The sequence below is a fragment of the Narcine bancroftii genome, chromosome 13 (genome assembly GCF_036971445.1).
Source record: "Narcine bancroftii isolate sNarBan1 chromosome 13, sNarBan1.hap1, whole genome shotgun sequence".
Lineage (NCBI taxonomy): Eukaryota > Metazoa > Chordata > Chondrichthyes > Torpediniformes > Narcinidae > Narcine > Narcine bancroftii.
This window is the reverse complement of record NC_091481.1, coordinates 77,203,907-77,222,222: the sequence shown is the minus strand read 5'-3', so window position 1 is coordinate 77,222,222 and position 18,316 is coordinate 77,203,907. Positions and strand designations below refer to the sequence as shown.

The 18,316-nt window shown below is 47.8% G+C and overlaps 1 protein-coding gene across 4 annotated transcripts in view; it reads right to left on the bottom strand.

Annotated features, from left to right (window-relative positions):
• Nucleotides 1–352: 352 nt before the first annotated feature.
• Nucleotides 353–18,316, bottom strand: part of dpf1 (double PHD fingers 1) — a 66,800-nt gene continuing 48,836 nt past the window's right edge. For 3 of the 4 annotated variants that reach the window (XM_069909866.1, XM_069909864.1, XM_069909865.1), the window contains 3 exons: nt 10,622–10,734; nt 6,357–6,438; nt 353–3,354 (listed from right to left, as the gene is read on the bottom strand). In XM_069909866.1, coding sequence (XP_069765967.1) covers nt 3,284–3,354; nt 6,357–6,438; nt 10,622–10,734 — 266 coding nt within the window. In that variant the 3' untranslated portion in view covers nt 353–3,283. The remainder of the gene's footprint in view (nt 3,355–6,356; nt 6,439–10,621; nt 10,735–18,316) is intronic. The other variant, XR_011348326.1, reaches the window with a different exon arrangement.

Genomic DNA, 18,316 nt, shown 5'->3' with positions numbered 1-18,316 from the left:
CCCTTCAAAATTTTAATTAATAAATGTAGACACGCACCACAGTAACAGGCCCTTCCGTCCCTCGAGCCCGTGCCACCCAATTGCACCCAATTGACCTACAACCCCTGGTACATTTTGAATGGTTGGAGTAAACTGGAGCCTCCGGGGAAAACCATGCAGACATGGGGAGAACATACAAATTCTTTACAGACAGCTCAGGATTCCAAACCCCGTCCCGATCGCTAGCGCTGTAACAGAGTTGCACTGACTGCTACACTAACCTTGCCGGGGGTTTGCAGGTGTAACTGGGCGGCATGGGTTTAAGTGGACGAAATCGGCTGCATGCTGTAAATAAAACTTCTTTAAAAAAAAATTTAAAAATAAATCTTTTACTCAGCACAGTCCACGGCTGGAGAGCATCTGAGGCAGTGGATTGAAGAGCTTTGTCCGTGTTACATTCAAGTCTACTAGAGCTTTGCCAATGCCCAGGTGTGTCCACGGGATACCGCAAACTGCTGGAAATCTCCCAGACTCAGTGGGACACGACACAGGGAGGTCGACGGAGTCCCAGGTCTGACCACAGTGGTTCAACAGACCACTGGTCGGGAGGTTCGTCTGCCCAGGGAGACATCGGTCACTGGAAGACATCCAAGACAACCCTGGCAGTCCTTAAAGGGAAAGTTATAGTCGGGTTTAACATTTTACCAAAATTGCATCCACCGTTATCTCTGCCGTTCAAAAGGAGATGCCAACAAGTTTACCAGCTTGAAGCCAGTTTAAGACACTTATCACATTTACACATTGCAGGCAACAGCACACATAACACACTGGTCCGAACACAGGCAAAATCATTGCAACGAGCCCTGCTGCAGTGACACCTGGATTGAAGCAATTTTATCCCTTGATGCTGGGCACACGCATCTGAATGCACACTTGTAACTCAACAGGTGGCTCTGGAACAAGTGTGAATGGACACAACTTGACATGGCTCTGGGGTGAGTGTGAATTCACACTTGTAACTCAACACGTGGCTCTGGAACAAGTGTGAATGGACACAACTTGACATGGCTCTGGGGCGAGTGTGAATTCACACTTGTAACTCAACACATGGTTCTGGAACAAGTGTGAATGGACACAACTTGACATGGCTCTGGGACGAGTGTGAATTCACACTTGTAACTCAACACATGGCTCTGGAACAAGTGTGAATGGACACAACTTGACATGGCTCTGGGGCGAGTGTGAATTCACACTCGTAACTTAACACATGGCTCTGGGGCAAGTGTGAATTCACAGTTGTAACCCGACCCGTGGCTCTGGGACAAGTGTGAATCCACACTTGAACTCGACATGGCTCTGGGACAAGTGTGAACCCACACTTGTAACTCAACACGTGGCTCTGGAACAAGTGTGAATGGACACAACTTGACATGGCTCTGGGGCGAGTGTGAATTCACACTTTTAACTCAACACATGGCTCTGGGGCAAGTGTGAATCCACACTTGAACTCGACATGGCTCTGGGACGAGTGTGAACCCACACTTGTAACTCAACACAAGGCTCTGGGGCAAGTGTGAATTCACAGTTGTAACCCGACCCGTGGCTCTGGGGCAAGTGCGAATCCACACTTGAACTCGACATGGCTCTGGGACGAGTGTGAACCCACATTTGTAACGACATGTGGCCTTGGGATTTGGGAACAATCAAGTTCCCACCTGTGAAGGGGGTGGGGTTGGGGAGTGGGCTGAAGAATTTGCAGTCTGACCACCGAAGCATAGAGAGGTGGACAGTTTGAAAGCATCGAGGCCCTTTGGCCTCACACCAATCCTACATCAGTCCTGCATTCCCAACAACTGCCCCCTGGTTCTTCCCCTCACCCAGTCACCAAGGGCAGATAAGGGGCAAGATGAAAGTGGGAGGAAACCGGAGAAGCCGGGCGGGGAGGGTGGGGAAATTTCGCCCAGACAGTGCCGGAGGTCGGGATCGAATCCAACTCTCTGGAGCAGCTCCAACTGCGGCGCTGACTGTGGTGCCCCGTCTAAGGATCTCCTCACCCGTCTGAGTGACTGGGGCCATGGAAGTTCGACTGGTCACTGTCTCGGTGGATGCTGCGGGAATCTGATCCAGCGTGTCTGGACCTTATCCATGGACAGGGGTCAGGCATGTGTCGAAATGTTCTGTGCGTGCAGCACCCACGTGCTTCCCAGATGTTTCGGACGAAGGGATTGGGAGAAACTCCAAATGGCGCCTTTAAACTGTGAATGAGTCAAATGACCTGTTGCAATCTACAGCAATCATTGGACCAATTCAATGTGCCAATCACCAGTGCCGACCAATGAGCTCGGCATGCCTAATCACACCCAGTTTAACATATAAACACATCAGTTTCAGAACGGAGTCCCAAATAGTTCTCTTTCCAGAGGGGTTCAGATCCCAGTCCCCGCTCTTGCTCAGCGAGTTGATTCTGCCACCAGTTTCCTCCAAAGTCTCTTGGCATCTGTTAATACTTGAGCAGGAGGTCCAAGGTGGTGGGTCAAAAGAGGCGTCCGGACGGAGGGGGGGTGGGGGAGAGACCCCCTCCTTGCCCGTCGGATGTCAACCAATGCCCGGTCTTCGAGAGGTCCACTTGGAGTCTCCTTGGGATCAATCTGCGGGGCGTGAAGGTGCACCTCCGCTCACCTCGTTCCTCAGAACCACTTCAGGGTTGGGAACTACAACATCTATAATCACACCATGCAATATTTTTTTACAACCGGCTCCTGTTTCCCACCGTAGGTCTGGTGTGGAGGGCGGGGGAGGGGGGGGTTCTTTTAAAAGAAAAAAAATGTTGTCTTCAATTGGCTCTCGTTCCGAAGTTTGTCTGCCAGTGCCGAAGGGGCTGGTTCAACATGCATCAACTTCACCAGGGGGTCAGGAAACCCAGGGAGTGAGGGTAAGGTCCACACCCCAAAAGTCCGTACCCAGAATGAGGCTGAAGTCCAATCGAAGGCATCTTCACTGCCCAAAACTGCTCCTTTTCTTTGTCCTCTTTCAATATCTTTCAGCTCTTAAAAAGTACTCAGTGTAGAGGAGTGATAACAAAGTCCCACTAAAAACTCAGTGTGTGTAAAACACGTTTAAAATCACAGTACAAGGATAGAAATTGGCCCAAGAGGCAGCTTTCAGTTCTCTCAGGATCAAAGGTCATATCTTACAACAGTTTATGCCTCCCCTCTGGAAGTCAGGGACGAACCGGGACTGGAGACGGCGAGACCTTTCCTTCCATGGTCACTGGCAGGAGCCGTGCCAACCACTGTGGCTCCGCTTAGGTTAAAGTTATGTAGGCCGAGGCTTTCTCTTTCAGCTGCTGTAAGCACAAGTGGCAACTCCAACTGCCTGTGGGGGGGGGGGGGGGAGAGAGAGATAGAGAGAGGGAAAGAAACTCTTGTCAGACGTTCACGGCAAGCAGAGAGAAAATATGGGGGCATTACCGGGGCCTGGAGTAATGGCAGCGACACTGCTGATGCAGAGCCAGGTGGCGGAGACACAGCGCTCAACATGGGGTCCGACCATCCAGTCTGATGGCTGCCGGCTCTGCGCAGGCTTTAAATGGCCCATTAAAGGGGCCGGTGGTTGTCCGTTTTAAAATCCTGCAACCTTGGGGGGGGGGGGGGAGTGGTCTGGGCCCAAGATGGCGGCGCCTGTGGTTGGCAGCGGCCACGAGGGGTTGCAGACTCTAGGGAAGCGGAGGACTGGCGCGGGGCTGCAGAAAACGTGTGGGAAGGAGAAGGAGAGTGGACGGCCCATGGAACGGTGACCATGGCGGCGGACCAGGAAGGGGCTCCGAGGCTGAAGAGCACCCCCAGGTGGCGGGTTGTTGGTGACTCGAGGCGGGAAACCTGCATGGGCTGCTGGGGTTGAGGGTCTTGCACGGCTGCGGACGGCTGGGCACTGGCTCGAGACTGACTGAAGGGGATACTGGGTATCGGAATGGGAATGCGAGAGGGTTGCCAACGGTTTGGACCGAAGGCTGTGTGGCTACGGAGTGCTGGAAGCGAATCCATGGACTGGTTGGGGGGTGTGGGGGAGGGGGGGAAATCTCTCTTTTGCTTCTCTCTCTCTCTGACTGGGCAATTTCTGCTGATACCTTGTAGTGGACTAAAGGAAAATTTTTGTAATACGACATCTTTTTATTACATGACAATAAAATAATATTGAACCCTGAATCACATCATGTAACATTCTACCGACGGGGCACACGGATAAGACTTTTAAACAGTTCTAAAATCTTCTTCCCATAGAAACACATGCCATATCCAGCGATACTTTGCAGGCAACAGATTTTCTCTATTTAATCATCATTTATTTGTCATCCAGCCCTAATCTGGGGGACGAGGGCGGTTCAGGGCCCACAGGATTGCTGGGTCTGTGGACGCAAGGATGAGAAGTTTCCTTCCTTGACAGCTGGCAATGAACCAGAAGCTCTGTGGGCACCAGTCTTGGATTAAAAAAGTCCAGATTGTCTTGGTTCCTTGAATTTAAATCTCCCGCTGCAGAGCTCAGGACCAGATCTGCAGTCAAAGAACTGTTGGCTTGACCAGCCATGGTGCTAACACCGTCTTTTTGAAGGTAAATATATCTACATTAAAGCCCCTGCTTATCTGGAATTAAAGCATTCGGCAACCTCAAGCACTGGCATTTTCCACAGAGGAAATAAATAATTAAATATAATTAAAATAAAAATCTAAATAAAAGTTTAAATTTGTAAATGTTTTCTGATCCTTGTGTGAAGATGGGAGCAAATATTCAGCCAGCCTTGGTCGGGGCTTTGCTCGTAGCAGCTGCTTGAATAAAGTTGTGCGAAACACCAATGGCGTCGCCCAGGAGGAAGAGCTGGTTGATGCCGCTCGCCGTTGGGGACGACTCTCTCAAAGTGTCTCCTTATCCCTGCTTAGCAAAAGTCGCCCTGGTCAGAGGCTTTATCTGTAAACTTGAGGGGGGGAGGGGTTAATTATTTATTCTGTTATTGTTCATCTTTTGGGTGGCTCTGTGGAGGGGGAGGAACCTGCAGATGCAGGTTAAATGTTTTCAAAAGAAAGTGACTGAAAATAAAGTAAAATGCTTTACGGTTGATATATTCATGCAAGTGAAGTTTGTCCAGTGTAAGTACAGTCTAGTATTTTTAAAACTGCTTATTCTTAATGCAGGTGTATTAGGCATTGGACATGTGGGTCTCAAGCAACTGGAAAACTTGCTTATCCTGTGTCTACCAATTCCCATAATAGGGGTTTTACTGTATCTTAATTTAAATCTCCCACTGCAGAGATAGGATTCGAACTCAGGAATGGATCCACAGTCCAAGAATTGGGCTGCGCATCCAGTCACACAACCACGATGCTAATGTTGTCTTTCTGAAGGAAAATCTAACTATAGAGGTCATCTCTGGAGAAAGGACCAACAGAGACAATGCAAAAGTGGAACGGAAGTGATGGCCAGGGATTGAGAGTGGGCACAGAGATAGTGCACGGTGGGGCGGAGAGCAAGGGGAAACAGATGAGAAAATTGTTGGGTGAGAGAAGGAATTATGGTGAAAGGGGAGAGAACGGAATCTCATCCTATAACCACTCCAGGTGAGCTGACACAGAGAAACGTACAGTTATCACCATGCTGTCACAGCGCTAGCTGTAAGGAGTTTGTACGTTCTCCCCGTGTCGGTGTGGGTTTCCTCCGGGTGCTCCAGTTTCCACCCACCCTTCAAAACGTTCAGGGGCTTGTAGGTTAATTGGGCAACACGGGCTCATGGGCCGGAAGGGCCTGTTACCGTGCTGTACATCTAAATGTTAAAAAAAAATTAACGCCAATGACTGTCCTGAAGTGAACACTTCAAAATCAATACCCTGCAGATGGGGGAAATCTGAAATATAAGTGGAAGATTCCGGAAATACCAGCAGGCAGTCAGCATCTGTGGGGCACAGAGTAATATTTAACGAAGCCTGTCAGTTCATATCACCTCCCACCCTGCTGGCCCTCTCTGTTTCCAATGAGCAGCACCTCACCTTCTGACCAGGTGAAATGCAGCCTTCCAGACTCAACACTGGGCTCTCTTCATTGAGTATTTCCCTCCTGCCATTCCCAGCTCCCCCAGACACACCTTCCAACCCTCAGTCTTCCGGCCCTCCCTCAGACAGCACCGCCACTTGTCTCCCTCACTCACGCCGCATCCCCAAATGGATCTTTCCCTGGGTTCCCACGTCCCCTTCCTCCTTTGGCCAACCCTTGACCTCAGTTTGATTTCCCGATGGAATGCCATCACACTGAGCGCTCACTCGCTGCAGAACGCTCACTGCCCCGTTGAGTGTTTCCAGCATCTTCGAGGGAAGTAAGGAGTAGTCTCTTACCTTCTGGAGGTTCGGACATTGGTGGATTCAGGCAGTACATATGGTATCCTCGATCACAATCGTCACAGAACAGTAACTGATCCTGTTGGGAAGGAAGGGGATAGTCAGACTTGACGTCATCTCCTGGTGTGATCCAGAGAGAGACAACCATTCCTAACTTCACGTTTTACTTTTAGTAGACCTGGCCAATGGTAAAAACACAAAACTCAGCAGGTCACACTTAATATAGCAAAGATTAAGATACATAACCATCGTTTCAGGCTTGAGCCCTTCCACAAGGTACAAGCAAAATGTAGGCAGGCGCCAGAACAAAATGGTGGGGAGGTGGGGCAGGTAATAGGTGGATAAGGGAGGGAGGGCACACCAGCAAATGGGGGGTGGGGGGGTGGATGGCTCTGTGAATGGAGAGGGAAAGGGGTGGAGAGCTGGAGGAAAAAGGGCTGGGCAAGGGAGGGAGAACGGAGTGGGACGGCAGAAACCAGAGAAGTCTGGTTGGAGAGTGGCCAAATGGCAAATTAGGTGTTGCTCCTCCAATTTAAAGGTGGTTTTGGGTTGGCAGCGCACAAGACCGTGGGTGGGGTTTCCTCCGAGTTGAAGCGGATGGCCACTGGGAGATCCCTGTCCTATATGCGGGCAGAGTGAAGATGCTCTGCACGCCCAGTCTCTCCGATGCAGAGGAGATCGCAACGGGAGCACCGTCTGCAGGAGACGTCTCCCGCAGATTCACTTGGAAGGAGCACTTGGGGCCCCAAATGGCGGTGAGGGAGGAGGTGTGGGAGCAAGGGTGACCCTTCCTACGGCCACAGGGGAGGGTGGGAAGGGATGATTGAACAGGGGAGTCACAGAGGTCGTGGCCCCTTCAGAAGGTGGAGAAGGGACGAGAGGGAAAGATGTGTCTGGTGGTGGGATCCTCTTGTGGAAAGTAAGCAGACTTTCCAGTTTCACTAGACCTGGTCATTCCAACAAACCAGCCTCCTTTATCAAATCAAGGACAAAGGTAGCTTGGCAAGTCACCACTGGTAGGTCTCACTATCCTGACCATCACTCCTGGGACCTCTTCCCCTACAGCGCTGTGGAACGGATCTTCTAGAAGGAGTTCTAGTTTACCAGCACCTTTTCCTGGGCAGGTCGGAATGGGCAATTAATGCTGGTCTGGTCAGTACTGACTGCATGGTGCAAAAAGAGTTATTTAAAAGACAACCCCCTTTGGAGTTTGGGTCCCCCCTTTGCAGTCATTGGAAGGAGGTGGGGGTGGTTTGAGCCACAGGAAAGGATCAGTAGGGTCTCCTTCCTCCCCCCATCGACGTGATCTCCTGGGATCGTTGACTGAAGGGGGTGTGCAAAATTGTTGAGGACCCCTTCCACCCTGCACACGGCATCTTTCAGCTGCTCTCATCAGGAAAGAGATCCACAGCCAGGCTGAGGAACAGCTTCTTCCCATGGGCAGAGAGAATGCTGAACGACCAAACGATCTGCTCACACTGACCACCCGAGACCCTCGTATTCACGAAACAATAAGGATACTTGTCCTGCTTATGTATTGTCTGTCTGTGTGTGTCCTAAGTCTGGTTGTGTGTCTGCCTGTTTCGCACCAAGGATCGGAGAACGCTGTTTCATCAGGTTGCACTTGTACAATCGGATGACAATAAACTTGACTTGAATTTGAATGCTGAATCGTGTCCCCATGACCCGGTTCGACAGGATTCAGTGGAGCTGACGTCCAGCTGGGAGCCTAAACTGACAGAAGTCCGTCAATCTCTGCTTTTAAAACCATGTTCTTGAGGCAAGGTTCGCACGGGCCTGATCCCTCTGAGTGAAGCAAGTTGTGTGCGACCAAGATGGTAAGAAAACCTCCTGCTGCCTGCAGTGAACACCGTAACCTCACCCCAGCTGTCAACTCTGTCGTTCTTCCTTACAGAAAATAAACCCATTCAAACAGCTCCTTAGATGTGACAAATAAATTGTCAAGAGTGCTTGGAAGTAAAAGACACAGGCCCTTCCGGCCCAAGAATCCGTGTCGCCCAATTGCACCCAATTGACCTCCAACTCCTGTATGTTTGGAAGGGTTGGGTGGAAACTGGAGCGCTCGGAGGAAACCCACGTAGACGTGGGGAGAACGTACAAACATCTTACTGTGAAAGAATATAGATATGCTTTTGGGAGAAGAATTGGTGCAGGGTTTTTTAGTGCAGGTCACATACAACACTTTAAAACAGATCTTATTTAAAATACTGGAGCTCTGCCCCATGCTAGACATGTCGGCCCCAGAACCTTTGCAAGAGCTTTGGAGAGTGCCCAAGAGACTTCACTAATGGATTGTTGTTTACAAAAAGCCAACAGATGAAAGAGCCTGTCGGAGTCGCGTTCTGTCTGGAGGGGAACTTTCTGTTCTAGGAGGGTCATATGGTTTTGCAAGCAGAGAGAGTAAAACAGGCTTTGTGTGTGTGTGTGTGTGTGTGTGTGTGTGTGTGTGTGTGTGTGTGTGTGTGTGTGTGTGTGTGTGTGTGTGTGTGTGTGTGTGTGTGTGTGTGTGAGAGAGAGAAAGAGAGACAGACAGACAGCGATCAGTTCTACAGTTTTTCAGTTAGCAGCAACTGGGACTGGAACAAGACAAGCTGGCAAGATTGTGGAAAACCCCATTTGGAAGACGGGTTGTGAGTGCTTAGTTCAGCCTGGTCAAAGCTCTTGTGGTTCATGTAAGAGGAGAGGACTGGCTGTCTAATGTTTCACTTGGAATAAGAGAAACAAAAAGGCACTCTGTGGTGACCTGAAAGAAAGAGGTTATCATCTGGAGAACCCTGAGGGGGCAAGCTTCTTCAGCAAGACATTGAAGTGGCTGATTAAAAAGAAATTGATTGTGGATATTCTGGAACAACAAATCTCTCTCTGAAAACTGACAAGAACCTTCCTGAGTGGTAACCAATTACCTTTCAATCACCAAAGCCTGGTGAACTTTATAAATGTTAAATGCTGCGCACAGTATAAGGATTGCCTGCAACCAGTGAACTTGGAGGAATGAGAAATGAGTTTGGACTGTGAACCAAAGAACTTTTCTGAATTTACACACACGTGAGCTTAGAATTAGAAGTTAGGTTAAGTAAGTCAATAGAGATAAGTTAAAGTGTGATTCTGTTTTCATGTTTAAAGATAATTAAAAGCAACTTTTGTTTAAGTAGCCATTTGTCTTGGTGAATATCTATTGCTGCTGAGTTTTGGGGTCCCCTGGGCTCGTAACATTTACAAACAGCGCAGGATTTGAACCTGGGTCATTAGCACTGGAACAGTGTTGCGCTAACCACTACATTAACCATGCCACCCTTAAACTCATGGAAGGAAATACAGTAAAACATCTGTTACCTGGAACTCAAGCAACTTGCAAAAAAAAACCGTGGAAAATAAATAGGTGAAAAATACGGACATTTAAAATTGGCATGGCTCACTGTTAGTTTGCCAATCACACAAACCTCATGCAACTGGAAAATTCACTTACCAATCCCCATAGGTGCCCAACACGAGGGGTTTTATTGTATTAAGGAATTTAATCAAAAACGGAAAAAGGGAGAGATTTTAAGGAACATCTGAAAGACAAAAGAACTCGAGGGGGGAAGATTTTGAGTTCAAACTTAAACTCTGTAGGCTTGTTGGAGGATTACATTCAGGGAGATGGAAAAGCCAAGTTGAAGGAATTTAAATTTTAAATTTAGACACACAGTAACAGCCCACGAGCCCATTCTACCCAATTACACCCAATTGAACTACAACCCCTGTGGGTTTTGGAGGGTGGGAGGAAACCCATGCAGACGTGGGGAGAGCATACAAACTCCTTACAGACTCTGCCGGATTTGAACCTGGGTCACTGGCGCTGTAACGGTGTTGCACTAACTGTGCCGCCCTGATGCAGAGACTGCGGAGGCTTTGGCTGAGGAGGAGATTTCAAAGGGAAGAGTGGGGCTGTGGGGCGACTTGAAAACAAGGAAGATAATTTTGCAGCTGAGTTGTTGTCAAATTAGGTCATAAATTAGATCAGCCATGATCGTATTGAATGGCGGAGCAGGCTCGATGGGCCATTTTTGGCCTACTCCTGTTCCTACTTCCTATGTTCCTATGTTCCTAAACTGGGAACCCATGTGGGCCAATGAGCAGAGGGAATGATGGGAAACAGATGTACACCATGGGACTTCCAAACGTGCATGGCCAAGGATAGGCGTGAGGTTGGAGAGGGTGCGGAACCAGAGGGTATGTGTGTGTCCGAAGGCGTGACTTACATCGTTTTCCGAGGTGCCACAGAGGCTGCAGGACTTGCACTCAATGCATTGCCAGCGATAGGTCCTCACCGCTGCAGTCATGTTGACCGTGAACTGGAGGCACGAGGGGTGGCCTAGAGGGGATATAAACACGGTCATAAGTAAGTGTAGGTGGGTCGCTGCAGCCCTCAGGAGGATAATCGCCAGCCCTCACATCACCACCTTCCCTCACTCACTCTGGTTGTAGGAGCTGGGGGAGCTCATTCAGCCCCTCAAACCTACCCCACTCTATCGGCGGATCCACAGCAGATTCTCCATCTTCCTGTTGCCTTGTCTCCCAGACTCCCTGTTCCCCCATCTCCCCATTCCCACGTCACCGTCTCCCCATCTCCCAGTTCCCCCATTCCTGCATCCCCATCTCATCACCTCCCCATTCCCCATCTCCGCATTCCCCTTCTGTTCCCCATTCATCCCTTCCCATTAATCTCTCCCTATACACCCATTTCCCCATTCCCCTGTCCCCCCATTCCCACATCCCCCATTTCCCTGCCTCTCCATTCCCCTGTCCCCCCATTCCCCTGCCTCTCCACTCCCCTGTCCCCCCATCTCCTGTTCCCTAGACTCCACACATCCCCAGCTTCCTGGCCCCCTGACTCTGTATGGGGCTCTGTGTGGCTAGCACTGTTACTTGTGGAAATGCTCCCGATTGCAGGCTCAGCAGCTTCAGGGGAGAGTCTCAGGTCTCCCCCTCCCTTGGTGGTGGCGGGGGTGGAGATTGCTGATGTTCCCCTCATGGTTGGGCATTGCCCATCAACCTCTGTTCATATCACCCTGTCCTTGCAGGGAGTGGTACATGTACACACACACACACACACACACAAACCTACAAAACCATGGAAAAGTTGCTGGATACGCCACAGACAAATAATGACATGTAAAACAGTGATAAACACTACCCCAAATGTAACATAGTCGACAGCGGGACCATCGAAAGATCGGCCGCGTTAATGAACTCATTTTATTTTGAACTATCAATAGGTAAGATGTGTATCTACCTTTTGATATATGTTGTCCGTTTTACTGTCTAATGGTGCACTCTGGTGGATTTCATTCACTGACAACCTGTGTAGCTGCAGCCAGAAAGAATGCCGTCGTTTCTGCTCACCATACTTGTGTCTATGACAATAAGCTCTCATCTCAAGTCAAGGATGGCTGGATCACATCTCTCTGCTGGAGGATCTCAGTGGGATGAACAGCAACAGCGGGAGAACAATGGGTGACGTTTCAGGCCAGACCTCTTCGTCAGGACTCGAGGCCCGATGACCACTCTTTCTCCCCCACTGCTGCTGTTTGACCCGAAGAGCTCATTGCTCCTCTCTGGGGTTTTTTTATTTTTCACACTATGAACCATATCAACCAAAATATGTACTAACTTATCTCATTAAATTTACACAGTGGTCTCTTCTCCCCTTGTTTTCCCCCTTCCCTCCCTCCCCCCTCCAATACCCATAAACATTCAACATATACAATACAATAAAACCATAAAACAAAATTTTCACACAAAGGAAAATAAACCAGAAAAATGCATCATCTATTTATTACACACTGAATCTAGTCGTTTTGTCTTCTTATCATTTTCATTCTCATTCTAGGCGATGGAGGTCGTAGGCAAGCTCTCTCTGCTGTGTTCCATGTACGGTTCCCAAATTAGTTCAAACATTGTGACTTTATTTTTTAAGTTATATGTTATTTTTTCCAGTGGAATACATTTATTCATTTCCATGTACCATTGCTGTATACTCAGGCTCTCTTCCATTTTCCAAGTTGACATTATACATTTTTTTGCTATCGCTAAGGCGATCATAATGAATTTTTTTGTACTTTATCCAATTTGAGGCCTAATTCCCTACTTCTTATGTTACTTAAAAGAACTATCTCTGGTTTTTTTTGGTATGTTATTTTTTGTGATTTTATTTAATACTTGATTTAGATCTTCCCAAAACATATTCACTTTCAAACATGCCCAAGTTGCATGTAATGTTGTTCCCATTTCCTTCTTACAGCGAAAACATCTATCTGATAATGTTGGATCCCATTCTTTTAATTTTTGAGGAGTGACATATACCCTGTGTAACCAATTATACTGTATCATGCGTAACCTTGTGTTTATTGTATTCTTCATAGTTCCAGAACATAACTTTTCTCATGTTTCATTTTTTAATCTTTATGTTTAAATCCTTTTCCCACTTCTGTTTAGGTTTATAGTTTATTTCATTTTCCTTCTCTTGCAGCTTAATGTACATGTTGGTTATAAATCTTTTAATTATCAATGTGTCTGTAATCACGTATTCAAAGCTGCTTCCTTCTTATAATCTCAGTCTGTTTCCCAATTTATCCTGTAAATAAGCTTTCAATTGATGATATGCAAACATTGTACATATTTGTCCTTCAACTGTTCAAATGTTAATAAATTATTTCCCAAAAAACAATTTTCTATTCTTTTGATTCCTTTTCTCTCCCATTCTCTCAAGGAAAGGTTATCTATTGTAAAAGGGATTAGTGGGTTTTGTGTCAATAACAATTTTGGTATTTGGTAATTCGTATTTTTCCTTTCTAAATGGATCTTCTTCCATATATTAAGTAAATGATGCAATACTGGTGAGCTTTTATATTGCACCAGCTTTTCATCCCACTTATAAAGTATATGTTCCGGTACCTTCTCCCCTATTTTATCTAGATCTATCTTAGTCCAGTCTGGTTTTTCCCTTGTCTGGTAAAAATCTGATAAAATTCCTTAATTGTGCGGCTCTATAATAATTTCTATAATTTGGTAACTGTAAACCACCTTGATTATATCTCTGTTAATTTATCTAACGTTACCCTTGGATTCCTCCCTTTCCACAAGAATTTCCTTATTATTCTCTTTAGTTCCTTAAAGAATTTTTCTGTTGAGGGAATTGGTAACGATTGAAATAAGTATTGTATCCTTGGGAAGACATTCATTTTAATGCAATTGACCCTCCCTATCAACGTTAGCGGTAATTCTTTCCAATGTTCTAAGTTTTCCTGTAATTTCTTTATTAGTGGCTGATAATTTAGTTTGTACAAGTGGCTTAAGTTATTGTCTAACCTGATACCTAGGTATCGGATTGCTTGTGTTTGCCATTTAAATGGTGATTCTTTTTTAAATTCGTATAGTCTGCGTTACTCATTGGTATCACTTCACTTTTATTTGCATTGATCTTGTACCCCGATATTTCTCCATATTCCTTCAATTTCTTGTGTAGTTCTTTTATTGATACCTCTGGTTCTGTTAGGTATACTATGATGTGTGCGTCTCTGGTTGAGTCACTTATTGAAGGGGTGGGGGTGTGTCTGGGCGTCTGGCGAGAGTCTTTCCTTGTCTGCAATGCTCTGGGTCCTGGGGAAGCCTCTGTATTGGTAGCAGGACCGACTCCTCCATGCGGTTGGACCGGTGACACAGGTTTGAGCTCTCCCGCAAGTCCCCACTGGTCTCGATCTCAGGACCCTGGGACTAATGGGCAGTTTCCAATTCCATGGGATTACCCTCAATTATTTCAATACTTAAATCCTCTCAGGCAGATTAGCGGCTTAAAAGGATATTCCCATCAACAAGGTGACACCAAGGGATTTAAGTCTAGTTTGATCATGCTGTAGAGAAGTGGGGACATTACTCCACCAAGTCTGTGAACAAGAAAACAAGTCTTGCATTTTTATAGCACCACTTTCTCTTATAGCCAATGGGGTGTAGCCTTTTCTGCGATATAAGAGACAACTTGCACAGACAATGAGCCCATAGACATCGTCGTACCACGTGTGCTTCAGTGATGCTGGGAGAGGTGCAATCAATTGAGGCTCATTCAGTGTCTCCTTGGTGCATAATGTAAACCCTCTGGTGCCAGTGATTCAATAAAACTTCCGGGAAACACCGCCGGGCCCTCTGAGAGACAGCCCTTCCAGTCTCCAAATGAGCGAGAGACCTGCTATCAGCTTCTGTGGTTGAACGAGGAATGTGAGCATTAGCTTTCGTTGCAGCCGGCGGCCGTTTGGCCTGTCTGGCTAATACTGGCTCATGCGGCAATCCCATTCCCCCATTAATTTATCCCATAACCTACTGATTTCAGATTTACTGTCAGGGTACATACATGACATCACATGCAAACCTGGGATTCATTTTCCTATGGGTGCGGCAGTTCGGTCTGGACATCTTCGACTTCCAGGGGCACAGAATTAACAGACACGGGGCTACACCCCTCCCCGAGATAGTTGACGGTTCGGCATTTCACCAAGCCACACACAGTAAAAAGGGCTACAGGCATTCGCCAGTACGATACACTTTTACCACAGGTTCATACCAGCAGTGGCACGCATCATGCAACAGGCGTTACTTAGGATGATGAGTCTTCCAGGGTGTTCCAGAACACCAAACACACGCTAGCCAATGCCACCCTCCTGGTCCACCTCAGATCAGAGACACCTACCGCCCATACAGTCACGCCTCTAGCAAAGCGGTAGGGGCCAAGCTGGAACAACTCATCGAGGGCCAGTGACAACTCCTGTCCATTTTAACCAAGCACTTCTTCTCCTGGAGCTCAAATACAGCACTTTTGACTGAGAGCCGTTAGCGCTGTACCTGGTGGTAAGATATTTCCGTTACTTTTTGGAAGGCAAGCAATTCAGGGTATTCACCGATCACAAACTACTGACTTTCGCCTTTCGTGAGGTTTCGGACCTATCAACAGAGACACTTTCCCTACGTGTCCAAATTTACCGTAAACATTCAGCAGATCGCGGGGAAAAACAACATGGTAGCTGATACTGTTACATCCCGAGATCGAGTCAATACATGCTCTGTCCCAGGGGGTCGATTATATGGCCCTCGCCAAAGCGCAGCAGCAGGACCCTGAGATCCCCACGTATAGGACAGCCATCTCCAGTCTCAGGGTGGAAGACATCCTGGTCGGCCCAGGTAACCTGACATTGCCATGTGACGTTTCTACCAGCAGCACCCACCCCATCATCCTGGCTGCAATGATGCGCTAGGTTTTCAATGCCATCCACAACCTGGCGCACCAGGCTATCCACGCCAGAGCCAAAATGGTGGCCAGCAGATTTATCTGGCATGGCCTCTGTAAACATGTCAGCCAGTGGGCCAAGACTGCACGAACTGTCAGTCCTCCAAGGTGCCAGTTCACACCAGAGCGCCCACACAGACTTTTGAGTCGGCGCGGGTTCAGTCATGTACACATCAACATAGTGGGGCCGTTACCGGTTTCCTGTGTGGCAAGATACCTCTTGACCATGGTTGACCACTTCACGAGGTGGCCGGAAGCAGTCCAGCTGGCTGATACCACCACAGAAACCTGCGCCAGGGCACTCATTGACACATGGATGTCCCAATTTAGGATCCCAGAGCACCTAACTCCGGGCTCTGGGTGACACTGGCTAACTTTCTGGGGGCACAGCTCCACCACACCATGGAATATCACCCTCAGGTCAACAGGTTGGTGGAGTACATCCACAGGCACCTCAAGGAGTGTTGATGGCCCAGCTCAAGAGTCCCAACTGGGTGGACGAACTGCCTTGGGTCCTTTTTGGAATTCACACTGCACTGAAGGAGGACTTCAATGCCTCAGCGACGGAGATGGTCTACGGCGAGTCTTTAGTCATCCCCAGGAGTTAATGGCCCCCTTGATACACACCCAGAAAACCCCACGACAGCCCTCGAGAACTTACAGTGAAAACCGGGGTTCTTGATTCCATGGCAATCTCCACCCACAGCCAGCCCAAATATAATGTTCCAAGGACCTAAAAACTTGTCAGCACATGTTCGTGAGGAGGGGCGCACACAGACCACCCAAACTACCCTAGGCGGGGCCCTAAAGGTCATTAGGGACAATGGTTCCACCTTCGAGCAGCATATCTGACTGTAACGAGCTGGACTCCACTCCTCCCCCACAGCACAGGGGCAGACCGCCCAAGGCTACGGACAATGGTCCGGTCACTGGATCTGGACGGGGGGCTGCGTAGTGGCCCGCGCGTGTAGACACAGACCGGCCTGCAAAATGGCCGATGAATGCGGCGACCACGCTGGACCTGAGGGTGACACCGGCCGTCGTCACAGGTGACCGCCAGACAGCGGGAAGATGGGGAACTCGAGCAGGAATGCCGTCTAAGCTGCGATGATGCGGGGCCCCTGACATCTGCGCCAGGGGCCAGAGCAATAAAGCAGTCTCGTTTTCCTCCGCTTTGGCATGCATGTCGTTCTTCTCCACTACACCACCTCACCTTTCTTATAATTAAGTTTTGAATTCCACACCGGAAAACCCATTAACATACACACCTGAAAGCACACTGGGCGTGAAGAATGCTTGAAGCATTGAGCAAAAGTTAATTGCTGGACGGTGAGGAGGAGACATGTTGGGCGTTTAGTAGACACGATGAGATGATTACAGTGCAATCGTTCTACAGAGACTGCGAGCGTGGTTGAGTCAACATCGTGAAAGAGTATACTGTGCAATACCATCGCGCAAAGCCGCCATCGCCCAGCATCGCAAGAGAGTAGCGTACCGTATATCGCAAGCATGGGAACAGATCAGAATCTGAAATTGAAAGTACGGATTCGAATCATCGTAACTTAAAAAAATCGTCATTTGGACCATTGTTAATTTAAATAATCAAAAAGTACATATACTGTATATATTTGTGTAATATTCAAATTTTGTGGACCAATTTTTAGGATAAAATTTAGGGGTTGACTATTTGACATGTACTACAGGTACAACTCCGATGATCCAAAATCAGATGATCCAAAACTTTTTGGACGCAGAAGTGATGTCGGTTTTGGCTTTGAAAAATTTCCAGATCATTGAGGATTTCAGAAAGTCAGAAATCCTCATTTATCCGAAAAAATTTCAAGCTGAGATGACATATTTTCACCTCCGAAAAATTATGGATGAACGAGGATATCAGAACTCCTCAGTTATCAAAAATTATTTGGGAGCCAAACTGACGACACAATTTTAAATCCAGCATTATTTTAATGCTTTAAAAATCCTTGTTGCTTCTTGTTGTTTAAACACTGTTACAAGATTTTAAAAATGACCAGTTCTCCGAAAGTATCGTTTATCCGAAATAGGCCTGGACCCACCCGACCATTTTGGATAATTGGAGTTGTACTGAACTTTTGACCGCGATAAGTACCTGCGTCGCTCGGGGCATCGGGAGCCCGATGGGCGGCCGGCTGGCCAGGACCGGGTGGTAAGTCTGAGTTCAGGGTGTCAGAAGCTTGAATGGGAGGGCAGCCTGACCTAGGCGAGAGTCCATGTTTGGGCTGTCAGGAGCTCGGAGGGGAGGGTAGCTGGGGCCAAAAGTAGGAGGTTGATTTTTACATATGTATATATGGTATACATACCAAATATTTTCTATTGCAAGCCAGACTCACTAACACTACCACTGTGAGCACTGGCTTGAATGTTTCCTGCCTCAGCCAACATAGTCCCACAAGCTGCACATTATAAGTCAACGAGCCACCTGTGGGTCACGAGCCGTGGTTTGACCACCCCTGTTCTACGGTTTTCGAGGAACAGAAACCGCCCGATGGTGTCTGTGTACTGCCTAAAGATGTAGCTTCTTGGGTGCCACTGCCTTTCCAACTGTTTTAACATAGTTGTAGCCGATATTAGGTGTGGTGTA